General features: G+C 44.2%; 1 protein-coding gene across 3 annotated transcripts in view; it reads left to right on the top strand.

Annotated features, from left to right (window-relative positions):
* ACSL6 (acyl-CoA synthetase long chain family member 6) overlaps positions 1 to 20481 on the top strand; it is a 66998-nt gene that overhangs the window by 40316 nt on the left and 6201 nt on the right. Inside the window, exons 9-20 of one of the 3 annotated variants that reach the window (XM_080400456.1) lie at positions 3 to 54; positions 5083 to 5156; positions 7980 to 8192; positions 10713 to 10847; positions 11949 to 12083; positions 13624 to 13719; positions 15295 to 15367; positions 16774 to 16862; positions 17452 to 17568; positions 17814 to 17957; positions 18757 to 18858; positions 19492 to 19563. In XM_080400456.1, the coding sequence (XP_080256582.1) occupies positions 3 to 54; positions 5083 to 5156; positions 7980 to 8192; positions 10713 to 10847; positions 11949 to 12083; positions 13624 to 13719; positions 15295 to 15367; positions 16774 to 16862; positions 17452 to 17568; positions 17814 to 17957; positions 18757 to 18858; positions 19492 to 19563 (1302 nt within the window). The remainder of the gene's footprint in view (positions 1 to 2; positions 55 to 5082; positions 5157 to 7979; positions 8193 to 10712; positions 10848 to 11948; positions 12084 to 13623; positions 13720 to 15294; positions 15368 to 16773; positions 16863 to 17451; positions 17569 to 17813; positions 17958 to 18756; positions 18859 to 19491; positions 19564 to 20481) is intronic. The other 2 variants (XM_080400458.1, XM_080400457.1) reach the window with 2 other exon arrangements.

Genomic DNA, 20481 nt, shown 5'->3' with positions numbered 1-20481 from the left:
AGCCTCCTCGGCCAGAAGATCTATCGATTGTCTGTTTTACTAGTGGCACTACAGGTAACAGAAGAGGCATTTTAATTTCATAATGTTAGAATAGATTATGAAATTAATTATTAATACCACCTCAATATGTGCAAACTTGCTGTTATACTGCTATAGCAATGATATTTCTATGCATTTAAGAATATATATTTTTTTTCTGTAGATTGCAAATCAAAAATAATGATTAATTTAATTTTCACTTGAATCCCCTGGCATACATTTTGGAAGAATGATTTTCCAGTTCTCTGGAAATCTGCCCGTGTTTCTGCTTCTCATTTTGCAGTGTTGTTGTGAAGAGCTTGATTGATCAGTATTTATCTTCTGCAGGTGTTAAAAAAAAAAAAAAAAAAAAAAAAAGAGAGAGAGAGAGAGAAATGCGGGTCCACAGCTTTCCATTCTCTGTATCCTAAGCCCACTAATTTCCCCAGCACCTCTGTCCCCCCAGCAGCGTGCCCCAGCGTGCTGGTGTGTTGCCCACACCCCTGGGTCAGCCCTCGGGGGTGAGGCTGGGTAGCCCACCCTGCCGGGACTCCTGTGCCACTGGCCCCTTTTTCTTGGAGAGGAGCACAGCATTTTCCTGCCTGTTCTTAGCCGATGCAGTGATATCCAGACCCTGATCTTCATATAGCTTGCAGGAATTTCCTACTCTTGAGAACTCAACCTCTGTAACATCTACCAAAAAGCTACACAGGCAGGCGGCACAGATGCACAAGGCGTGATTGCTTGGGAAACTGCTTTTATACTTACTGCAGGGAAGCACCATGCTCCAGGGGCTGCTGGAGCAGCTCTTGTAGGTTCACCTGGGCTCTCAGGATTGCCTAACACTTGGTCCTACCCCAAAGCATCCTCAGTTTGGCCTCCACTCGTTCAGGCAAGCAGAAGATGCCTCTCGACACCAAGGGAGCTGCTCGTGCTGCTCAGCCTGCAAAGAGCAAAGCCTGCGGATTAGGCTGAGCAAGGGGGGGCATCGTCAGCTTCCACCTCTGCGGAAGACTTGTACTACAGATCAGGTAGGCAACTGCTTTATCAACTCCACGTACAAACTCAAAATGTATTAAAAAGTTTTGTTGTTTTTTTTACCTTCATGCATTGTTCTTAGTGTTGAGATCTGTGCGCTTCGGAGTACCCAAGGTTTCACTGTGTGAAAGGAGCCTGTGGCTTTGCTCTGTCCCACAGTGGGAATTCCTGAAAGGGAAAGATAGAATCCAGCGCAGGATACGGACATTGCAGCCGTGTACTCTGTGAGCGCCAGTGCAAAGTGGCCAGACACAAACGGGAATTACAGGAAACCCAAGAAGCCGTGCTTACAGATACAGCAGGGCACAGTTTGTATGGGGTTTTGAAGTGCAAAGTAATTATTTTTTCAAGTCACATTTTTGCTGATATTTTTATTTCTAAATAAGAAATTCTCAATAGAGAAGGGTTTTTGAAATTATTTTTGCAAATGCAATCATGGGCCGGTTTCTGACTTTGTGCTTTTCTTAGGAACATGCCTGAAGTTCCAGAAATAGGACAACCAGGGATCTCATTTGCTTTCTCCCATCCAAACCAGAGATTTCAAATTCTGCAAATAATCTGCAAATTAACTCTCACAGAGTAATGCTTTGTGAACCACCCTCCACTCCACTCTGCTGGAGGGCTTTGCCCATCACTGTCTGGCTTTTCCAGGGGCTGCATCAACACTCTGGTCTGTTTTCCATGTGTTGTTTTGACATAAAAGGCTTGGCTTTTTGTATAGCCTACATCAGGATATTTTTAATGACTGGATTTTAGATTTTCTTCCAATAGATATGTTCTCAAGGGCTTTTTCCAATTCTGAAGGGCTCTAAATACTTTTGTATTGTGTGAAACAATCTTAGCTATAGAGTTTGTAAACTGGAAATTGTAGAATAGGAAACAATTTTAGCTGTTTATTTAAAAAAACAAACAAACAACAAAAACAAACGAACAAAACCAAGCAGAAATAGACTTTAATGTGTGCTTTCCTTTGGTAGGACCAGATGTCCAAATGCTTCCCTGGGGAGAAGTGAGAGGCCAGGGTGGCTGAGCTCATATGACAAGACCAGCTTTCACCGTTGTACCAAGAAACAGTCAGCACTCAGAAGTGGAGACATCTGTGTGTCTTTGGCCCAAACCATCAGGGTACAATTTTTCATGCTGGCTATTCCAGAGAAGCAAACTATCCTTTCCTTAAGGATCCAACTGTAACCAATTGGATAAAAATTGCTTCCCAGTGGTTTCCCACAGCCTGCCAGTGGATATCCCTGAGTGCCGGAGGCTCCCAGCAGGAGGAAGGTGCTTACATCCCAAAATACTGACGGATCACGCCACCAAGTTAGTGCTAGAGCTGCTACTTGAAAGAGCCATTTAGCGATGTGGAACAGGTTCCTCTGTTGCTTATGAGAACTGTCAAACCAGCCTGGCACCAAGATAAGGAGAAACTGCCATACCCGGGCTATTAACTGATGGGGATCATAGTGTGCCCGTTTCCATACGAACACACACAAGGCATGTCTTGACGAGGAAATTCAAACTTGAGAGCAGTGATACAGATCTGGCGTTGATTTTTTTTTTTTATTTTTTTTTTTTTTAAAAAAACAGTATCAGTGCCACCTTTTTTTCTCTTGGAGTGGTAATTCTGGGAAAGGGCTTGTAGCAAGGGGCACCTGTTTCGCTAGGTTAACTCTTGAAACAAAACTACTGAAGAAGGTTAAAAATTACAGGAATTCCCCAGCCCAAAAAGCTGCAGCTCCCCTGTGGCAGGATGGTTTTATTCTGGATTTCTCCTGGTGAAGGCTATCCTGGCTCTAACACTGCTGCTCTGCTTTGACACCATTAACGCTGTAGCCTGTCCAGGACACTGAACCTGCTGCAGATGGGACACAGAGGAAGAAGTCGGGACATTCACACTGCTTCCAGTGTGTCATGGTGAGCTGAGCAGAGGTACTGAATTTGCATTAATGTCAGAGGTGGAGTAAGTAAATGAGTCTGAGGTCTCAACGCATTTGAGAAACCTTCCAAAAGAAGTCTGAAGAGCTGCATCAAGGTGCAGGAGCCAGATCCGCTGTTGGTATAGCTGGAGGGCACAGTTTTGAATTTCCAAACCAGTACTAAGCACATCCCCTCCACCAGTGTGTGACCTGCTGGGTGCTGATGCAGAGAAACTTGTGCGATGCTGCAGGAGTATGACTACTTGTAGAGTTGCAGGGGCTAGACATGCATATTTGACTAGACACAAGTAAAATAACACGAGTAATTTCTGGGTTGTTGGCGTGTATTTACAACTGACATTAGTTTGTGGAGTTTTCTTGAGGTCTGGATCCATGTGTGCACCCAGCTGTGAAAACAGACACCTTGAAATGAAGCCCGCCTGGCTGAGCTGGTGCCTGCAAGCCTGTCTGGTACAACGTGTTAGGACAGGAGCAGTTGTGGTTGGCAAAGATGTCAGCCCTAGCTTCACCTCTGGGCTTCTGATGGCCTAAACACCCTCCTGTGCGTTGTGTTCATCTGCAAGTATTGGGAACGGAATTACTCAACAGCACCTGGAATCTCAAATACGGATTTTCACTAAAATACATTGTGTTCAAAATGTCCTGCTTCAGTGCAATAAATGTGTGCAATAATTACTACTTTTGTTTGGGGCCTTTATTTAGTTTTTTGAGAGGCTGAGTAGAAGCAATGTCAGTTGAGCTGGCAGGGCACACAGGGCTCAGCACTGGAGCAGGACCTCAGCCAGGCTGTGCCACGTGGGTGCATGCCCGCACCCTAGGGCTGCCAGCCACGCAGCCGCAAACTCATCTGAATCCGAAAGGATTAAGCATATTAGCCTGTGCTGAAACTGGTTCACAAAACACCATTGCCCCTTCCTAATTTGAGGAAGCCAGAATAAAATTCTGGGTGATTTACAATTTTGCGAGGCTGTTTTATCCATCGTTGACTGTAAGAGCATGGCAAAGCCCCTGGGGCATCCCCGTGCCCTCCGTGCAGGGCTGGCAGGGGACCTGCAGGTAAAGCTCCTCTGAGCTGCTTCTGCACGGTGTGGCAGGAGCCGTGCTGCAGCGGTGTGATAGAATTAAAACAATCTGCTTAGAAACATGCTGAAGAGAGAGACTGGCTCTGTAATCTTTATTCAAGCTGGGCTACATCTTCTTTTGGCAATAAACCCTTTGAGGGTGCTGAAAAAGGGACAGTTCCATGACAGAAGGACGTGCAGAGCCCCCGTGCCAGCACTGCAAGCAGCGCGTTTCAGATGGGGCCCTTGGCTCTGGTTTTTGTGCCCGGAGGTTTCAGCCTGGGCATTTGCTGCTTAACAAACTCCCTATTCTGGTGTACAGAAAGATGTGTCCTGGTGCAAAGGGAAATTCTCGGCTCAGAAGAGAAAAGAGGGTGAAAAAGCAAATATTGACAGTGTGGAGGTGGCCACACAGGCAGCGGGTGAAACGCTGCAGGCACAGTGCCCAGCACTGGGATGTGACATGGGGGCTTTGCCGGCTCCATGATGGGTTTGGTGTGTCTCCAGGACACCTCTATACTGCTGCTGATAATATTAATGACTTTCCTTAACTGCAGTGTCATAGAGTCTTCTTGTAACCTGATTTTCACCATGTATTACTGGTTTTCTGCATTGTTTGGGTTATCCAGTGCACTGGCTAAGTCGGAGCTCAAGAGCCTTTGAGATGGGGTTTGTTGGTATTCCAGATCGTTCTTAGTCAAGAACAGCCAGCTGGGTCTGATGGCCGTGCTTGTCAAGTGTCTCCATCCGAGTGCTCTTATAAATTGCAGTTGGGCTATTCCAGGTGGAAACTTGCTCAGAGTCTCCAATAGAAATATTAGTGTTTGTCGTATCGTTTTGTTAAATTTTGGGTATTGTAGTAAGTGCTTTTGGTGCACGTTACTGCACAGAAATGACTGCAAAAATTACATAAGTTTTAAAATCAAAAAAGAGAACTTAATATTTTAACCATTTCTTGGTTTGGTTTTTGTTAAGCTTTTGGAAATTGTCTACTGGGTCATCTTTTAAAATCACTTTTTGTCTCCTTTCAGGAAACCCCAAAGGTGCTATGCTGACTCATGGGAATGTGGTTGCTGATTTTTCAGGCTTTTTGAAAGTGACGGAGGTGAATACCCTGATCTAGAAAATGTTGCTATGTGCAGAGTGTGTGGGTTAAGGTGTGCCCCTGCATGGGCTGGGAGTATGCTCTTGCAGATAAGAGGTGAAACGTCTTTTACTCAGAGGGCCAAATCCTTGGAAATGGGGGCAAGTCTGAGCTTACAGCACTGGAGGGCATTAAATCCCCTTTCTAGCACTGGCTCCTGGGCTCTGTAGGGCGCAAAGCGCTTCAGAGGAGCGGCAGTGGCTCCTGTAAATCAATTAACTCCTTTTGAAGGATTAGGAGAGCAAACAAGCCCTGCAACCAGTGCTTGAGAAAAAGAGTACAGGGTCCGCTTGTACTCTTGGTGTCCCGTCATAACCACACAATGCCCTCATTTCTGTCAAAGCTCTCTGCATATGGAGTGTGTGTATGTATAAGAACAGGCATGTTTTTTTAAAGAACGTTTAATTTCATTGATACTAAATTATATCTCAGTTTCTGCTATACATATTTTTTAAAAAGCATAGTACTAGCCAAACACCTATATAATCGGTTTCATGCAACGTGTAAGCTTGTGTTTAGAAATGATACAGAACGCAGAATTGCTTTAGTACAACATATTAAGGATTTCATACGGCTTGTACCTCACAAATATAAAGAATCAATATTTTTTTTTTATTTAGTGAACAGGCAATTCTATAAGGTAGCCATGTAGACACAGGATAGACAATTTGGTACCTTCTACCCCTTGCTGGTGTTATCATTGGTGCGGAAAATACTGCACTCTTACTGTCTTAATCCTTGAATTTTCTGAGATTTCCAGAACACTCCTATAAAGAAACTTGGACACGTGATGTGAGAAATCCCCCTGAACTCACGTGCTCACAGCTTGCGGAGTTTTGTTGGCTTCAGAGGCAGCGCGATGCGCAAATAAAAGTTGATGCATAGATAGGTCTGAGCTTCAAAGGGCAGAAAAAAACTAATTTAGAGGGAGCTGAGGGAACTTGGCATCTTCCAGGAGTGGCCCACAGAGATGGATTTAGCGTTCGCTGATGGCAGTGGGACTCTGTTTAATCTCAAAGGTATCAGATTGAGACGTAAGTCTGGTGTAAGCGGTTGCAAATTCGATAGCTTCTGTCACCAGAGTATTGTTGGCAAGAGTGTAAATGCCCATAGGTGATCCACACGATTGGGGCAACATCTAACCACAGTAATGAAATCGAACAAGGGTGCAAAATCCTTGAAAGCAGTATAAATTAATAAAATAAAAATACCTCAAGCTGAGTAGCACTGTAGATTTGCTGTTTACATGCTCTTGTGCCAGTTTTGCTTAGTTCAGTGATTTTTATAAATGGAAATTTTTTTTAAGTGAACCTAGAGCTTTATTATAAGGGTGTTCTCCAATGCCAAGAAGCTGTTTTGATTTTACATTTAACTGGACAACTGTGCCAACTTGAAATACTATTCAATGTCATCATTTTGGTCCAATTTAAAACCAAATAATTTATTGTCTAGGCACTTAAAGCAGTGGGGGGAAAAAAGAGCAGCATAGCTAGTGATGCTACTGGTTTTACATTACTGTGCTTGCAGAAAATGAGGCCAATTTGAAATGATGTATAAATAGATCTGCAGGCCCTAATGGCTTAATTCAGACCGACAGACAAAATAATATGAAACTGGATGCTGAAAATGCCCACGTGGTCAATCATGTTTGACTTTACTAGGTAATGGTTGGGAGGGCATACCCAAATCTGACTTTCCCAGCTTTAACTTCAATAAAATATTCCCCGAGGAAGAACCTCCTGTGCCTCCATCCACCGCCATGTCCCAGGTCACGGGCTATCGATTCCATCACAGCAGTGGAGATGCAAAGTGGGTATAAACTGTTAATACTGTGAGCTAATAGATTTTATACCCATTTTCCACTAACCGCTGCCCTTGGTGCAAGTTACTGGGTAATCAAGCTTTCAGTTTTTCTAATCCATAATATTATGGCAAGCCTTACCCTTGGAAATGCAGGTCGAAAGGCTATTTTTCTTCTGGGGCATGGATCAGGTAAGGCTCTTGGGGCCCTTGTTTAGCCCTGTCTGCAAGAGAGCGTTAAAACCTTGGCAAACTGAAGCCTTTGGTCACTTTTATGTTTTGAATAATTTGTCTGGCCTTCTTTTTCCCCGCTGCATCTGTCTGTGGGGCAGCGATAATGCCTCTAAAATCACATTTTAATCACTTAAAATTATGAGAAACACTAACAGAAGCCATTAATTGTTGCAGCTGAAAAAAACATCATTAATTTTTCCAACATCTTCTGATTCAAATCAATGATTAACCAAAGGAAAAGAAAAAATTCTCTAGCTGTGACTCTGGTAACGCTGTGAATCTCTGACGGGCTCTGTGCAATGTGGAAAACCGATGTGCCCGTAGAGCCCCGCTGATTCCCAGGGGCTGCTGCAGGTTTGCACCAGGATCCTGCGGTCTGCGTGCGGCTGGGTGTGCAAAGCATGGTCTCAGCACCTCGTGGTAGAAAGCAGTGGATAAAAATGGGATTCTCTGCCAGGGTGAGCCTCCGTTTCCAGCGTGAGCTGTGTGGATACGATATGCCCTCTGCCATGGAGAGGCCTCTCCATTGCCCTCTGTGTACATCTCCGTGCTCTTTACTCCTCCTGCTAACTGAGCTTCATTGACACTGTGGCTTAACGCTTCACTTTGTATGCTGCACCCTTCCTCTCTTGACAATCTTTACCCTTTTGCTCCTCTGGTGCCATTTTTCTTTTTATTGTTTTATGACTTTCTTGTTGTCTTCCTGTCAGTGTTTCTTTCCTTTCTGTCTCCCATGCCCTTCACCTGCAGAAAGTGATCTTTCCGAGACAGGACGATGTGCTCATCTCCTTCCTGCCTCTGGCTCACATGTTTGAAAGAGTTATACAGGTAAGAAACCTGCCTGAACTGACGAGGCCTCGTGGGGCTCCTTGTGTTTTCTTCCAGAGTCAGTGGTCTCCTACTTGTGAGGATGTACACATTTCCTATTTGCCTTTAGCACACATGTTTGAGAGAATGGTACAGGTAAGGTCCTAGTGTCAGTGGGAATCACCTTTTTCCACGCGGAAAAAAAAAAAAAAAAAAAAAAAAAAAAGAATAAAATACTAAATAACCAGCCATATCTTGTAGCACTAAAAAAACTTGTACTCCAGAAGTGCCACGTGCATATCACCAGGGCCTGGTCTCTGGTCTTGGTGACATGGCCGTGAGTCCAGAGCAATTCCAGGAGAGTTTCCCAGGCTCTCCAGCTTACACCGGTGGCTCTGAGATTGGAAAACAGCCCTTCATCAACCGGCACCGTTTTGGGGGCAGCTTTTCAAAGCGCTCTAGGATAAGGTATCAGGGGAGTCAAAATAATTTTGTGATGTTTTCTCCACCAGCTAAAATCCTTTTATTGCGTAAATAACCAGATCTGCAAAAAACCTGCAGATATTGAAAAAGAGGAAACTAAGATCATGGTGTGACACACGTGATCCTCCTGGCAGGGCAGTGTACGGCAGGCAATAATGGGGAGCCAGCATCCCTTGTAATAATGGCAAATAGAAGTGCTAATGCATGCCGGCCCGTGGAACTGACCTTTTACATCTCTTTCTGAAAAGACCGGTGATGATTTGTGCTGCAGCCAGTGTGTTAAGCAAGTCAGATGGGACGATGGCCTCAGTTCTCCTGGCTTGAGAGCCTGCAAACTCAAAACTGATCCAACAGGGGAAGGTTGGATCTGGAGTCAGCTGCAGCTCTGTGCTTTCTCTGGGAGGACTGTTTCGGGCTGAAAGCATACTTTTTGAGTCAGACAAGCATCCGAATATAAGCCTCTCACTCCTTAGTAACATCTGTGCCAGAAATAATATATTCTGCCCTGTTAAAAATCTTGCAAATTGGAAGTGAAAGTCCATGAAAGATTTGGAAAATTACAGCACAGCCTTTCCTTCCTTGTAAAGCAAGTTGGTCAGTGTGCCACCACTATTCAGGCAAACCATATTGCAGGCAAGGAAGAATATAACTATTAAAAAGTCGTCTGATAGGGGAAGGGTGTGTGTGTGGGAAATTAGAAACATCTGAAATAACCACATTGCACAGGATGTTGCCATATTGAAAGGGACAGGCCTCCAAAGGATGTTCAGGTTTATCCTCCCTACTAAAAAAGCTCATTAATATAAAGGTATTTCTCCAAAATGCTAAAAAGTAATTTTCAAAAGCATTCTGAACAGCAAGCGCTGTTTCAGCATCCCTTGTTTTAGCCAACATTATTAGTTCCTGGAACTTACAGTCAAAATTATACAGATACGTTCTTTAAAGCTAAAAATTTCTAGCAGTTAGTTGTAATTCCCAACAAGCACGCTGATTATATTTTCCCATTATTTTTTTTAATGCACGTGCAGTGTAAAACACAGGTTTGGCAGCATGATCTTCATTAAACCCACATGACATAAAATTCCTGTGGTTTCAGCTGATGGAGACAATCTCTAACTGGATGACAGAGCAGCAAGACTGCTCCAGTTAGTGTTAGAGATTGTTAGGAGTAGCACAAAAAGACTTAGGTGTCTCTTAACTAAAAGAGTTTAAAATTCTTTATCTGGGGGAGACAAGCCCACCAAAGGGAGCTGATGTTCCCGGTCTACCCCTTGCAGAGCACGCTGGCCTGGGCTCAGGAAGGCTGGCTCGGCTTCCCGCATCACAGGTGCTGTGCTGAGGACGCCTTCTCCTGCTTCCACTCTGAAAGCAGGGTAGTGATGCTGGTCCCCAAATGCTCTCCAGGGATAAACCACCAGTTTTCCCAAGTTAGTGACTAGTCCTCTGCAGGGTTACTGACTGCCAGAACTGCTGCTTCAGCTGCCAGCTGGTGCATCACAGGCAGCCTCCCCTGCCCCATCCTGCACGTCCAGGTCTGCTCTGATCCCATCTAAGTGGCCTGTTTTCTTACCAAGTACAAAACTTCTGGATCTGTTGTTTCCATAGAAGTAAAGCACCTTCTACAAAGTGGGCTTCTATTTCTGAGATACAGACTCAGGCACTGTATTCTTAACATAGTCTATGTTGTTGAATTTAAACAAAACTAAAGTATTAACATCTAAAAATCAGCTGCTGCTCAGTATGTTTTACAGTGTTTCTTAATATGCATTTTTTATTGACAGTAGGTGCTCATGCTGTGAGCTGCTGTGGTAGGTCTGGGCTTCAGAGGAGAAGTTCAGATCCAGAATCTGACCGTAACTTGGACTTCTCCACCCCCGTGTGCAGGGATAATAAAGGGAATAATAAAGGGATAAAGGGAAATCCCTTATAAAAGCTTTTGCTTCCTTCTTCTTCCAGAAACAGTGGCAAATTTGGTGAATGCTGAATTACCAGTACTGAGAAGTGCCCAAAGCTATCCATATATTTCTATTCAGTGCAAAATTTACTGTTACTTTTATATGTATTTCTGAAGCCCTGTTTTTCCTATCTCGGAGAGCAGAATTTCAGGAAGGGCACTTCTGCGCTTGGGAGGGATGCTCTGCCGTGGGAATTAAAAGCAAAGAGGTTACATGTGTTCTTTTTTCTCCTTGTCAGTCTGTAGTTTACTGCCATGGAGGGCGAATTGGGTTCTTTCAAGGAGATATTCGTCTCTTGTCTGACGATATGAAAGCATTGCGTCCAACCATCTTCCCTGTCGTGCCACGGCTGTTAAACAGAATGTATGATAAGGTGAGTTTAATTTTATCTTTTTGTAATCATAAAGTTTATGTCCCTTTTGTACTTAGGTGACAGAATTCCCTTTGTCACAGAGATTCCCTGAGCAGATGATACTGTTCCTGCCTTACTGCAAACATGTTCTTACCCTGCATAACTGATACAGCTGCTCCGATCTGTAGGTCTGTATTATGTTGATTTACACAGACTGCAGACATGGCTATTCATGTTAATATGAAATTCCTCTGTGTTAGCATCTCGCCCTGTTCTCACTGAAGTCACTAGTGACATTTCCAGAGACGAGGGATTTTTTTCATTACAGAAACACCAATCAAACCTGGATGCACCAGGACTTTTTGTGCCCTTCAACCAGTTCTGGAATTGGAATCTCTCTTTCTGGTGACAATAACAGCTGAAAATCAGGAACTGCAAAACGATTGTGAGGATTTAGGGAGTGTAAATGTGAGGTTGGCTTTTGGATCTAGAAATCTTTAAAACTAAGAGATGGTCTTGAAATGTGTTTAAGACAGGCATGTCTCGTCATCATGTTAAATCTGTTTGACCAGCTGGGAATATTTATTCCTCAGAAGATTTATCCTCAAAGATGAGCTTAAGGAAAAGCTACTGATTTACTTTTTCCCCAAGGTCAGGACCATTGGATCAGGGTTCTGGTGCCTTATTAGAGGGATGGGCACTGGGGGTTTCTTGTTTGTGGAGGTGTAGTTCATGCTAGTGATGAAGCCAAGGTAAATGCATCCCCCATCGCCGCTTCAGCCAGCACCGATACCTGCTCTGGTGTTCAAGTTGCTCAGATGGCATGATTTCACTGAGTCCTATCACAGAAATCATACAGAAATAGCAGTCATATGAATGTAGTCAAAGCCTATGCTGTCCTCCGCCCTCTTTTTGGCTCCCCAAGGAACAGCATGCACAATAGCAAATGGAGCGAAATAAACCAGTCCTTCCCCCCCAGCTGACGAAGCCCTAGCGTAGCCTCATGGCCCTGCACTGCTGACCCAGCTGTGCCCCGGTGGGATGTGCAGCTGCAGCTGTCAGAGCCACTGCTAACGTTTTCTCTCTCCCGGTGCCGCCGCCGGCCACCCTGCGCTCCCACAGATCTTCAGCCAGGCAGACACGTCCCTCAAGCGCTGGATTCTGGAATTTGCTGCAAAACGGAAAAAGGCTGAAGTTCGAAACGGGATCATTAGAAATGACAGCTTGTGGGATAAACTTTTCTTTAATAAAATACAGGTAAGCAATTTAAGAAGTGAGTCTAAAGTCCAAGAATTGTCATTTCTTGCAGCAGTGCCTGGTTCTCCTTGAAGCCAGCGTGGGCCGCTTGCCCCATGGTGAGCTGTGGGCAGCTGCTGCTCACGAGCAAATAGAGTGAAACATTGACTAGAAAAATTAAATGGATTGTGCCATTGGGTTGTTGTTCCATTAACTTTTGCCACATTTCTTTATGCATTTTTTAAACACTGTGCATAAGATGCCAAAATTTCAGTTCTGTTAGGATTTTCCAGTGGGGAAGGGAGAAGCACAAGGCAGACTAAGACAGCTTTTGCCACAACATCCCCTGTTTGCAGAACAGGACCCATTTTGTGCAGCTCCCAGCTACAAGCTGTGCCCCTGTCCAGGCCCCGAGCAGGGATGCGATGCAGTGCGGAGGCACATGCCCTCTGCCCAGCGCAGTTGCCCAGAAGCAGGATCGTAGCCTCCAACATCAGGGCCGCTGTCACCCCTGCCATTTATTTGGGTACTCTGCCCTGCGGGGACTGGGCTCAGCCTGTGCCCCACGCACATGTGGCTTCTCCCGGCTCAGGCCCAGCAACAGGCAGGGGAGAGGTGGCATCAAACCTCCGCCTGTCTCCTCCCGCTGCGGGTGGAATCCAGGAAGGCGGCCATGGGAAGAGGAGTGACTGATCAAAGAGATGTTGCTCCAAAGTTTTCTGCAAATTCTCCACAGATACAATTGGATTTAGGGCGGTTTCAGCGGGGCATATTCAAAACGGCTTTTTTTCCTAGGAAAACAAGGGTGTAGAGAAAAATGCATGTGTAAATCATGGTTTAACAAGAGAGAAAGAAATCAGAATGCCCTGCTGTCTTCCACACATCTACTCAGTAAAAAAAGATAACATTGGCTTTAAACCAGGTTTTCCAGGCTCCGTACTGCTCCAGGAGGCTCTGATTACTTCATTTTTTCAATCGGATAACTTATCTGGAGACATGCCACTTTATTTTTAACTAAAGAAACTGACTGTACTTTTCTTCCGCGGATTAGTTGTCCTCAGTGTGCAAAGATAGCAGAGTTCACACGGCGCTGCCGGGAGCGCAGACGCGAGGCGAGCCAGGCTGCATATTGATTCAGGATCTGGCGAGACTGGCAGGCTCAATCAGGAGTTGTTTTCTTTTGTGCTGGGCTTTCTTTTTACTCTTAGAACAAGAAGAAGGAAATGAGGGGGGGTGAAAGAAGTAAACTGCGACACAGGAATTGATGTAATGCCTTCCAGAAATATTTGAAGGTCATCTGCCTTAAAAAAGGGACAGCATTATTTTAGATGGCTTGGGAGCCAATTCATTAAGAACGACAAGTTGCAAATAAGCAAAAAATTTGCTTATTATTGGGCAGGAGGTGGGGGGGAAGAGCCTGTTTTTTACCCAGGGGTTCCCCAGAGTCAGATGTGCTTCTTGCAGGCTGAGGCTGCCTCCCCGCAGGTCTGCAGCCTACCCAGGTTTTGCCATCTGTAGTAATTTGTGATGCTTTCTTGTGTTTTCTCCTGCTATCAAACAGGCGAGCCTGGGGGGGTGCGTTCGCATGATCGTCACCGGTGCTGCCCCCGCGTCTCCAACCGTCCTGGGCTTCCTCCGTGCAGCCCTCGGATGCCAGGTGGGCTCACCCGGCTGCCCGGGGCTGTTCACTTACTGTTAGCTGGGAAAGGCACTTGCTCGTTTGCTGATTGACCGGATACCAAGCAAGAAATGAATTCGAAATCAAATACAAGAATAAATGCGGTTTATTCTGTTACAATACAACAAAGGAAAATAGCATGCAATATGATAAAAGGAAATAGCACTCATTATTATGCACAGTATGATAAAAGAGCGATAAAGGTGAAGCATCAAATCATTCCTGCAAAGCGTTAGAGACTAGGGAAAGGATCCATCACCAATTACCACCTTAACATCACCCAGGCCCGCACTTGGGCTGGGAGCCCCGTTGCAGCCAGTGCCAGGAGTCTCTGGGAACTGGGAAATTCCTGTGTGGTGCGTCTGCCTGTGGGTGAGGCTTCTGCCCAGTCCCAAAGCTTGCCTGCCTTTATACTCGGTGAAAACCAAAAATAGTTTACGCACCTTAGTGTATGTAAACTTTTAAGTTTAGGCTAAGTGCAGGCACGCACTATCTCACACTCCCTAAGGCTCACCACACATGCCGGGGATGTTGGGCAGATGCACGAGCGTGGTGGAGTCACCACCACGACACAGCCACATGCAAAATTTATTGTTGGGATGGTCCTGATCATATCTTGCTCGTGCAGGGGGCTCAGGACAAATCCCACCTGCTCATCACAGTTGTCCTTGAGTTCCCCGAGCTCACTGTCTGAGTGAAGCGATTTCTAATTACAAAGACTTTTTCATTATCAGTAGTCAATTCAATCCATTTTCACCACACCTGCATTTAAGCAAGGAGAAGGCTTAGAACCTCAGAACTGCACTTAGGACTGCTTTGCCAGGACTGATGCAGCAGCAAGCTGCAGGGCTCAGGGCAGAGCCAGTGCCCCGCTGTCCCCGGGGCTGCCGCAGCTGTGGGGCTGGAGGGGGGGCGGCCGGCGGCCCTGGGGAGGGGGCAGCAGGCAAGGGCTGCTTTCGCTGCTGGCAGCTGCCAAAAAAAGCGCATAGACTCATCCCACCTGCCACTCAGCACTTAATTGAGTATGTGCAATTAAAAGTGCTTGCGCGTGTGCTAGGAACTTTGTTACACATGTTTTATTCTATACATAAATGGAGAAAGATAATCTTCAGATGGCAATTTAACCCACTTAAGATGTCCACTGCGTTATTTCTCTTTGACTACAAAGCCCAGGGCAATGAAAAGGCCTCATTCAAGAGCCTAAAATTAGGCAAAAAAATATTGAAAAGTTATATTTTCAAAATGTCCCACAAAAATACCTTTCCCCCCACTTTTCCTTCCATACAGTAACATATTTCTTGACTCAAAAGCTAAGTGCTGAACTTGTCTTCTCACTTTTTTCAGCTCTGCAGAGCCATGGTCATTCATAGCCAGGTACATGACATTTTCTGCGCAGGAAGAGCTGGGGACGCGTCCCTGGGTTAGATGTGCTCCGTGCCCTGCAGCTGGCAGGGTTAGCTCACAGGACTGTGCAACAGAAGGCGATTCTTAGAATTTTGTTCTGTAATAGTGAAATCATCTGTGGTGTTCTAAAAATACCTGTTTCTTTGTCAGGTTTATGAAGGCTATGGCCAAACAGAATGCACAGCTGGATGCACCTTTACGACTCCAGGTGACTGGACATCAGGTAATTATTTTCTTCCAACATTTCCAAAAAAAGAAAGAAACGTGCATTTCTTTAGAAAATCCAGGGTGTTACACAACATTCACCAGTATGTAATTAATCTTCAGAAAATGTAAAGCTCCTGAAAGTGTAGCTAGTCCAGAATAAATACACAGGGATCAGATGCTGGGCACCTGTGCCTCGGGAGATTTGGAACTGGTCGTTGAGCTGTTATTTGTGATACTCTCATCCCTGCACTCCTGGTGCTGCGAGTCCTCTCTAGAACACTGGAGGTGAATTTAAAACAACATTTGTTAGAATGAAATGCCAGAACAAAGAAAAGATGGATACAATCATGTACTTAGTGAGCAAACACAGGCTTTGAATACAGATCCACCGCTACTCCATACTTCATATGTTTCAGGGCTTTCAAAACTCTGGAATCTTGACAAAATCAGATAAAAATTAGCACTAAGCAAGATTCACATAACACATACAAGTACTGCAGCTGAATTTCTTGTTAATATAATTCATCAGTATTTATAAAAAATGTTTTGAAAAGGGTATCACACCCATTCACATGGAAAACCTGGACACTGGACATTAATGGGTCTGGCCAGTTAAATGCTTCCATCTTTCCAACCCAGATTTTTCCATGCCCAGAGAAGAGCACATGCTTTCTTCTCCCAGCGCAAGTGGCCATCTGTTTGGTTTTCTTCAAACCCAAACCAGCCCCTTGGAGATACTGGTGTGTCCTGGGGCTCGCTGCCCCCCGCCCCCCTGCCCATGTTCTGACAGCACCAGGCAAAGAGCCGCTCACACCCCGACCGCATCCCCATCCTCAGCACGCTTTGATCTGGCTGCTTTGCAAAATGAGACCTCAGCCCCTGAGAGCGACTGTGCACAAAGGGCTGCGGTGCAGCTGGGACTCCCCTTTCCAGTCCATCTTCCCCAGCGGCTGTTTCTGGGGGAAACAGGACTGTCTGGAACACCACAGTGCTCTAGCAGCACTTGTCAGCTACAGCAGACTGTGTCCTCATGTCATCTTTGGAGAAACTGTAGGGGTGGGGGGAAATGTGTTCAGCATAATGTCACTGCAGTTGGTATTCCCGGGTTAAAATAATTGAGAGTCATTAACGTGATGGAAGTCCAGAGCTTTGTGTGCTTTTAGAATGAGCTAAGCTCAAAAAAAGGGGAAGCCTTTCCAGTCTGTATGTCAACATTTGACAATAGGGTTTATATCCAAATAGGATGGTTGTGTATTTCGTCTTCATAGTTCAAAACATTAAATGAGGAAATTATTTCTGCACACAGACACAGCTCCTGCAAGAACATCCAGTGTATCTGCAACTACACAAGCAACTAATAATAAAACACTAATTATTGTTTATAGGAGAGATGACAAGTGACTTGATAACTTTGATTTCCAGGTCATGTAGGAGCCCCTTTGCCCTGTAACTTAATCAGATTGAAGGATGTGGAAGAGCTGAATTATTTTGCTTCCAAAGGAGAAGGAGAGGTAGAAAATCAAATTTTTGTATCAAATACTCACTAGTTAACACTGTGTTAAGTAGTTATAGAAGCATTTTACCTTTGTAAGGTGCATGGTTGCTGATGCGTTACATATAACAACCAGGAAAGGAAAACGTCAATTCAGCAACAGAGCAGCAAAGCATTAATTAAACAGGGGCTGTGCCAGTACTTCCAGCCAATGCCATGCCTGATTACTTTAACAGCTAAGACTGAATTAATTAGTTCAGCTAAGAAGAGCTGAATTGTGTGATTTCTACATTGCTGTTATTTCCACATTGCACATAAATTAAACTTATTGAAATAACTTTGGGGGTTTTTAACTGCAAGCTGAATGCAAATCAACTTCAAGCATATCAGTTTTGCAATCCCTGCTTCCTATTAGTCTGAAAAACTAACTCCCATTAGTCTGAAAAAATCCATAAGTAATTTTATAACGTAATATATTTTAGTTTCGTGGAGCGCAGTCATTAAGTCAACTTTTAAAACATTTTTATTTTAGTTAATTACTGTTTATCTTGTTAGTATTTACAGCAGAATAATAAAATAATTTATCAGCAACTCTGACTCTTTTGCAGATATGTGTGAAAGGACCAAATGTTTTCAAAGGTTATCTGAAAGATGAAGAGAAGACAACTGAAGCACTGGACCAGGAGGGCTGGCTTCACACTGGAGACATTGGGAAATGGCTGCCTGTGCGTACGGAGCAGATCCGTAGTCATGTCGATTGTATTATCCCATGGAAATTTTCAAGTACCAAACTTAAATTTCCAAGCAGATGTATCTTTACAAAGGATGAATTTTATGTTTTGTAGAATAAGCTCAATATGTCACTGAAGCATTTTCTGGCAATTTAAAGAGATCTGCTAAAACCAGACTGCTTACTGTCTCTGTGGTTAAATAGCTTCTCTGAGAGCATCTCATTTCTTTCTCCTAACAGAATGGGACCCTTAAAATTATTGATCGGAAAAAGCATATATTTAAACTTGCTCAGGGAGAATATATTGCACCAGAGAAGATAGAGAATATCTATATCCGCAGTGACCCTGTTGCCCAGATCTACGTCCATGGAGACAGCCTGCAGGTAAAAACTAAATCTTCAGAAACTCTTACTTTATTCTTTGTAAACAGAAGATGGAGAGCTGGGCACGGATGAGGGGAAAGTGTGAGTGGATCATGCCACGGTTTTGCCCTGACGTCTCCCTCCTGCGCTGGAGCTGGCTGCCAGCCACGCAGGAGCTCAGCTGCTGTTTGCCCCTCAGCAGCTTGGAGGACGCTGTGGCCAAAGCTCCAGCCTTTCCATTTGCTTCAGTGTCACCCCTTGTGCCTCCAGCGCGCTCCTTGGGCGCGTTGCGTGCCGTGAGCCAGAGGAATGCAAAGCCACCGCTGCTCCACGACCACTGCCTACCCATTTTGACCAATCTTGTCCCATTTGTTTGCATGTTTATACAAACGTGTACAGCTTCTGAAACCATTGCACTTCATTCCTCTGCATTCACTGGCCACAAACGTGAGGCTTCCTTTGGCATTGAGTTTGCCTGAGACTCACAGGCCTACGGATTGCATGTGTAGGAATGATACGGGCTATGTTCTGCTCTGGCTTATGTAAAAAGTAATTTAAATAATGTCCAAGCAGAACACAACCCCAGCTGAAGGTGTTAAAATTGTTGGCAAATGCAGGAACAGTCAGAGAGAACAGTTTTATCTGAGGAAAAGGCAAAGGCACCAAAATAGACGTCACTATGTCATGTTAGCAAATTATTGATGTAATTAAACAGGAAGTGATAAGCACATATCAAATTCAGCCGGTTTGTATGTTCACTTTAATGTAGAGCCTTAATGTTCAGCTTTTGCCTGCAGCTCTCCTTCTCCTTCACCTACAGGCCTTTCTGGTGGGAATCGTTGTGCCCGATTCCGAAGTTATGCCAGGCTGGGCAAAGAAAAGAGGGTTTGATGGAACATATGCAGAACTCTGTAAAAATAAGGTTTGCCTTTCTATCTCTTTGCAGGAAAGACATTTTTTTCACTGTAGCATAACCTAGTTAGAGTAGGTGTCTGTTAATGATCTCAGTGACAAGAATGATTTCCTCACTGAAATCAAGCAGGGTTGACCTGGATACAGGGATGTGTGCTGACTGACGGTACAGCTCTCTGCAGCCTCCTGCACTGGGGCACCAGGGGTCTGTCTGGCAGGGAACAGCAGGACGGCACTAGGAGAGGTCGTGTGTGTTTGTTTAGATGTCCCAAATAAGGACCGCAGCCTTATTTACACATGCTCTCTAATAACTGAGTTGGATCACATCGACGGACGCTGATGTCACTGAACCATCCCACTGGTGTCTGTGGGAAATGATGCTGCAGCCAAGTCTGGCAAGCGATTGACGGATTGCAAATTTAAGCATCTATCTAACCGTACTTTCCATACTGAGGACACAGTTCACACCACCACACTCAAGTTTAACATTTGTACATTAATATAATATTTTCTAATTATGTATTAATTATCAATAAGGTGCTTGAACTTTACTCTGAAACACGTTTTCATGATGAACAATGACATTAACTGTGCGTAAGGTTGAGACTGCTGTTTCATGAGCAATTTATGTGTTTTAACCCAGGAACTGCAGCAAGCGATAATGGAAGACATGGTACGGTTAGGTAAGGAGAGTGGACTCCATTCCTTTGAGCAGGTAAAATGAAACAATTAATACATTATTCTGGGGGGTCAGGCGAGCAATGTGACCATTTGTACTGAATGGGGATTTGTCAGCATTTGTTATGTTACTACATGTCGTTGTTGCAGCCGCACACTGCTGGCAAGTTGTATTTGTTCCTCTGAAAAATATATACATGTGATTCTGCCTTCCACTCACGCTTGAAATTTCAATTGAATTTACTGAAAGTTTTGGGTGCGGAGGTAAAAATCTAATCCAGGGACATGGATAATCTCCAGTCTGACAACCAGAAGTCAAGATAAGTATCTGTAGGACTGATTCTTCTGCCACTGAAAGCACTGTTAAGAAACTGGGTCGCTAATTACCATTCTTATGACTGACCTAGGAAATGCTGCTCGTTTATTTATTTTCAGCCTGTGCACTAATTATTTTCTGGTGCTTGTGTAAATATTTCTGCAACAGGGCTACAAACACTTGAGGAGAGATCCAAAATCAGCCAGAGATTACACAGCATTAAAGACACAGTTAAAAAAAATAAAATCCATCACATGTTACAATGTTAAATGCTTATTTCTGTTAAAATAATGAGCATCTTAGTCATTACATGCAATTAGCAAAGGCCTTTCTGCTTTTGTTTAGACTGTTTCTGGGTGGTAATTCTAATGAGTAGTTCACCATATCTGAGTGCAGCAGAAGCACCATTAAACATAAACTTGTTATTTTTTTATTTCTCAGTTACACATGCAAATGAAATGATAGTAAAAAGAAATTAATTTAAAAATTAAATTCAATATAAAGCACATTTGTAATGCACATAATTGTCTGTGGTAATAAGTCTTGTTTGCTCCTGCCATAGTCTTCACAGTGTGAGATATCCTCAAGTAATCTATTCTACCAGCAGTTTGCAATTAATAAAGTAGCGAGGAAAGCCTT

This window comes from Falco punctatus (genome assembly GCF_963210335.1).
Source record: "Falco punctatus genome assembly, chromosome: 8".
NCBI classification, from domain to species: domain Eukaryota; kingdom Metazoa; phylum Chordata; class Aves; order Falconiformes; family Falconidae; genus Falco; species Falco punctatus.
This window is presented reverse-complemented; position numbering and strand designations above follow the sequence as displayed.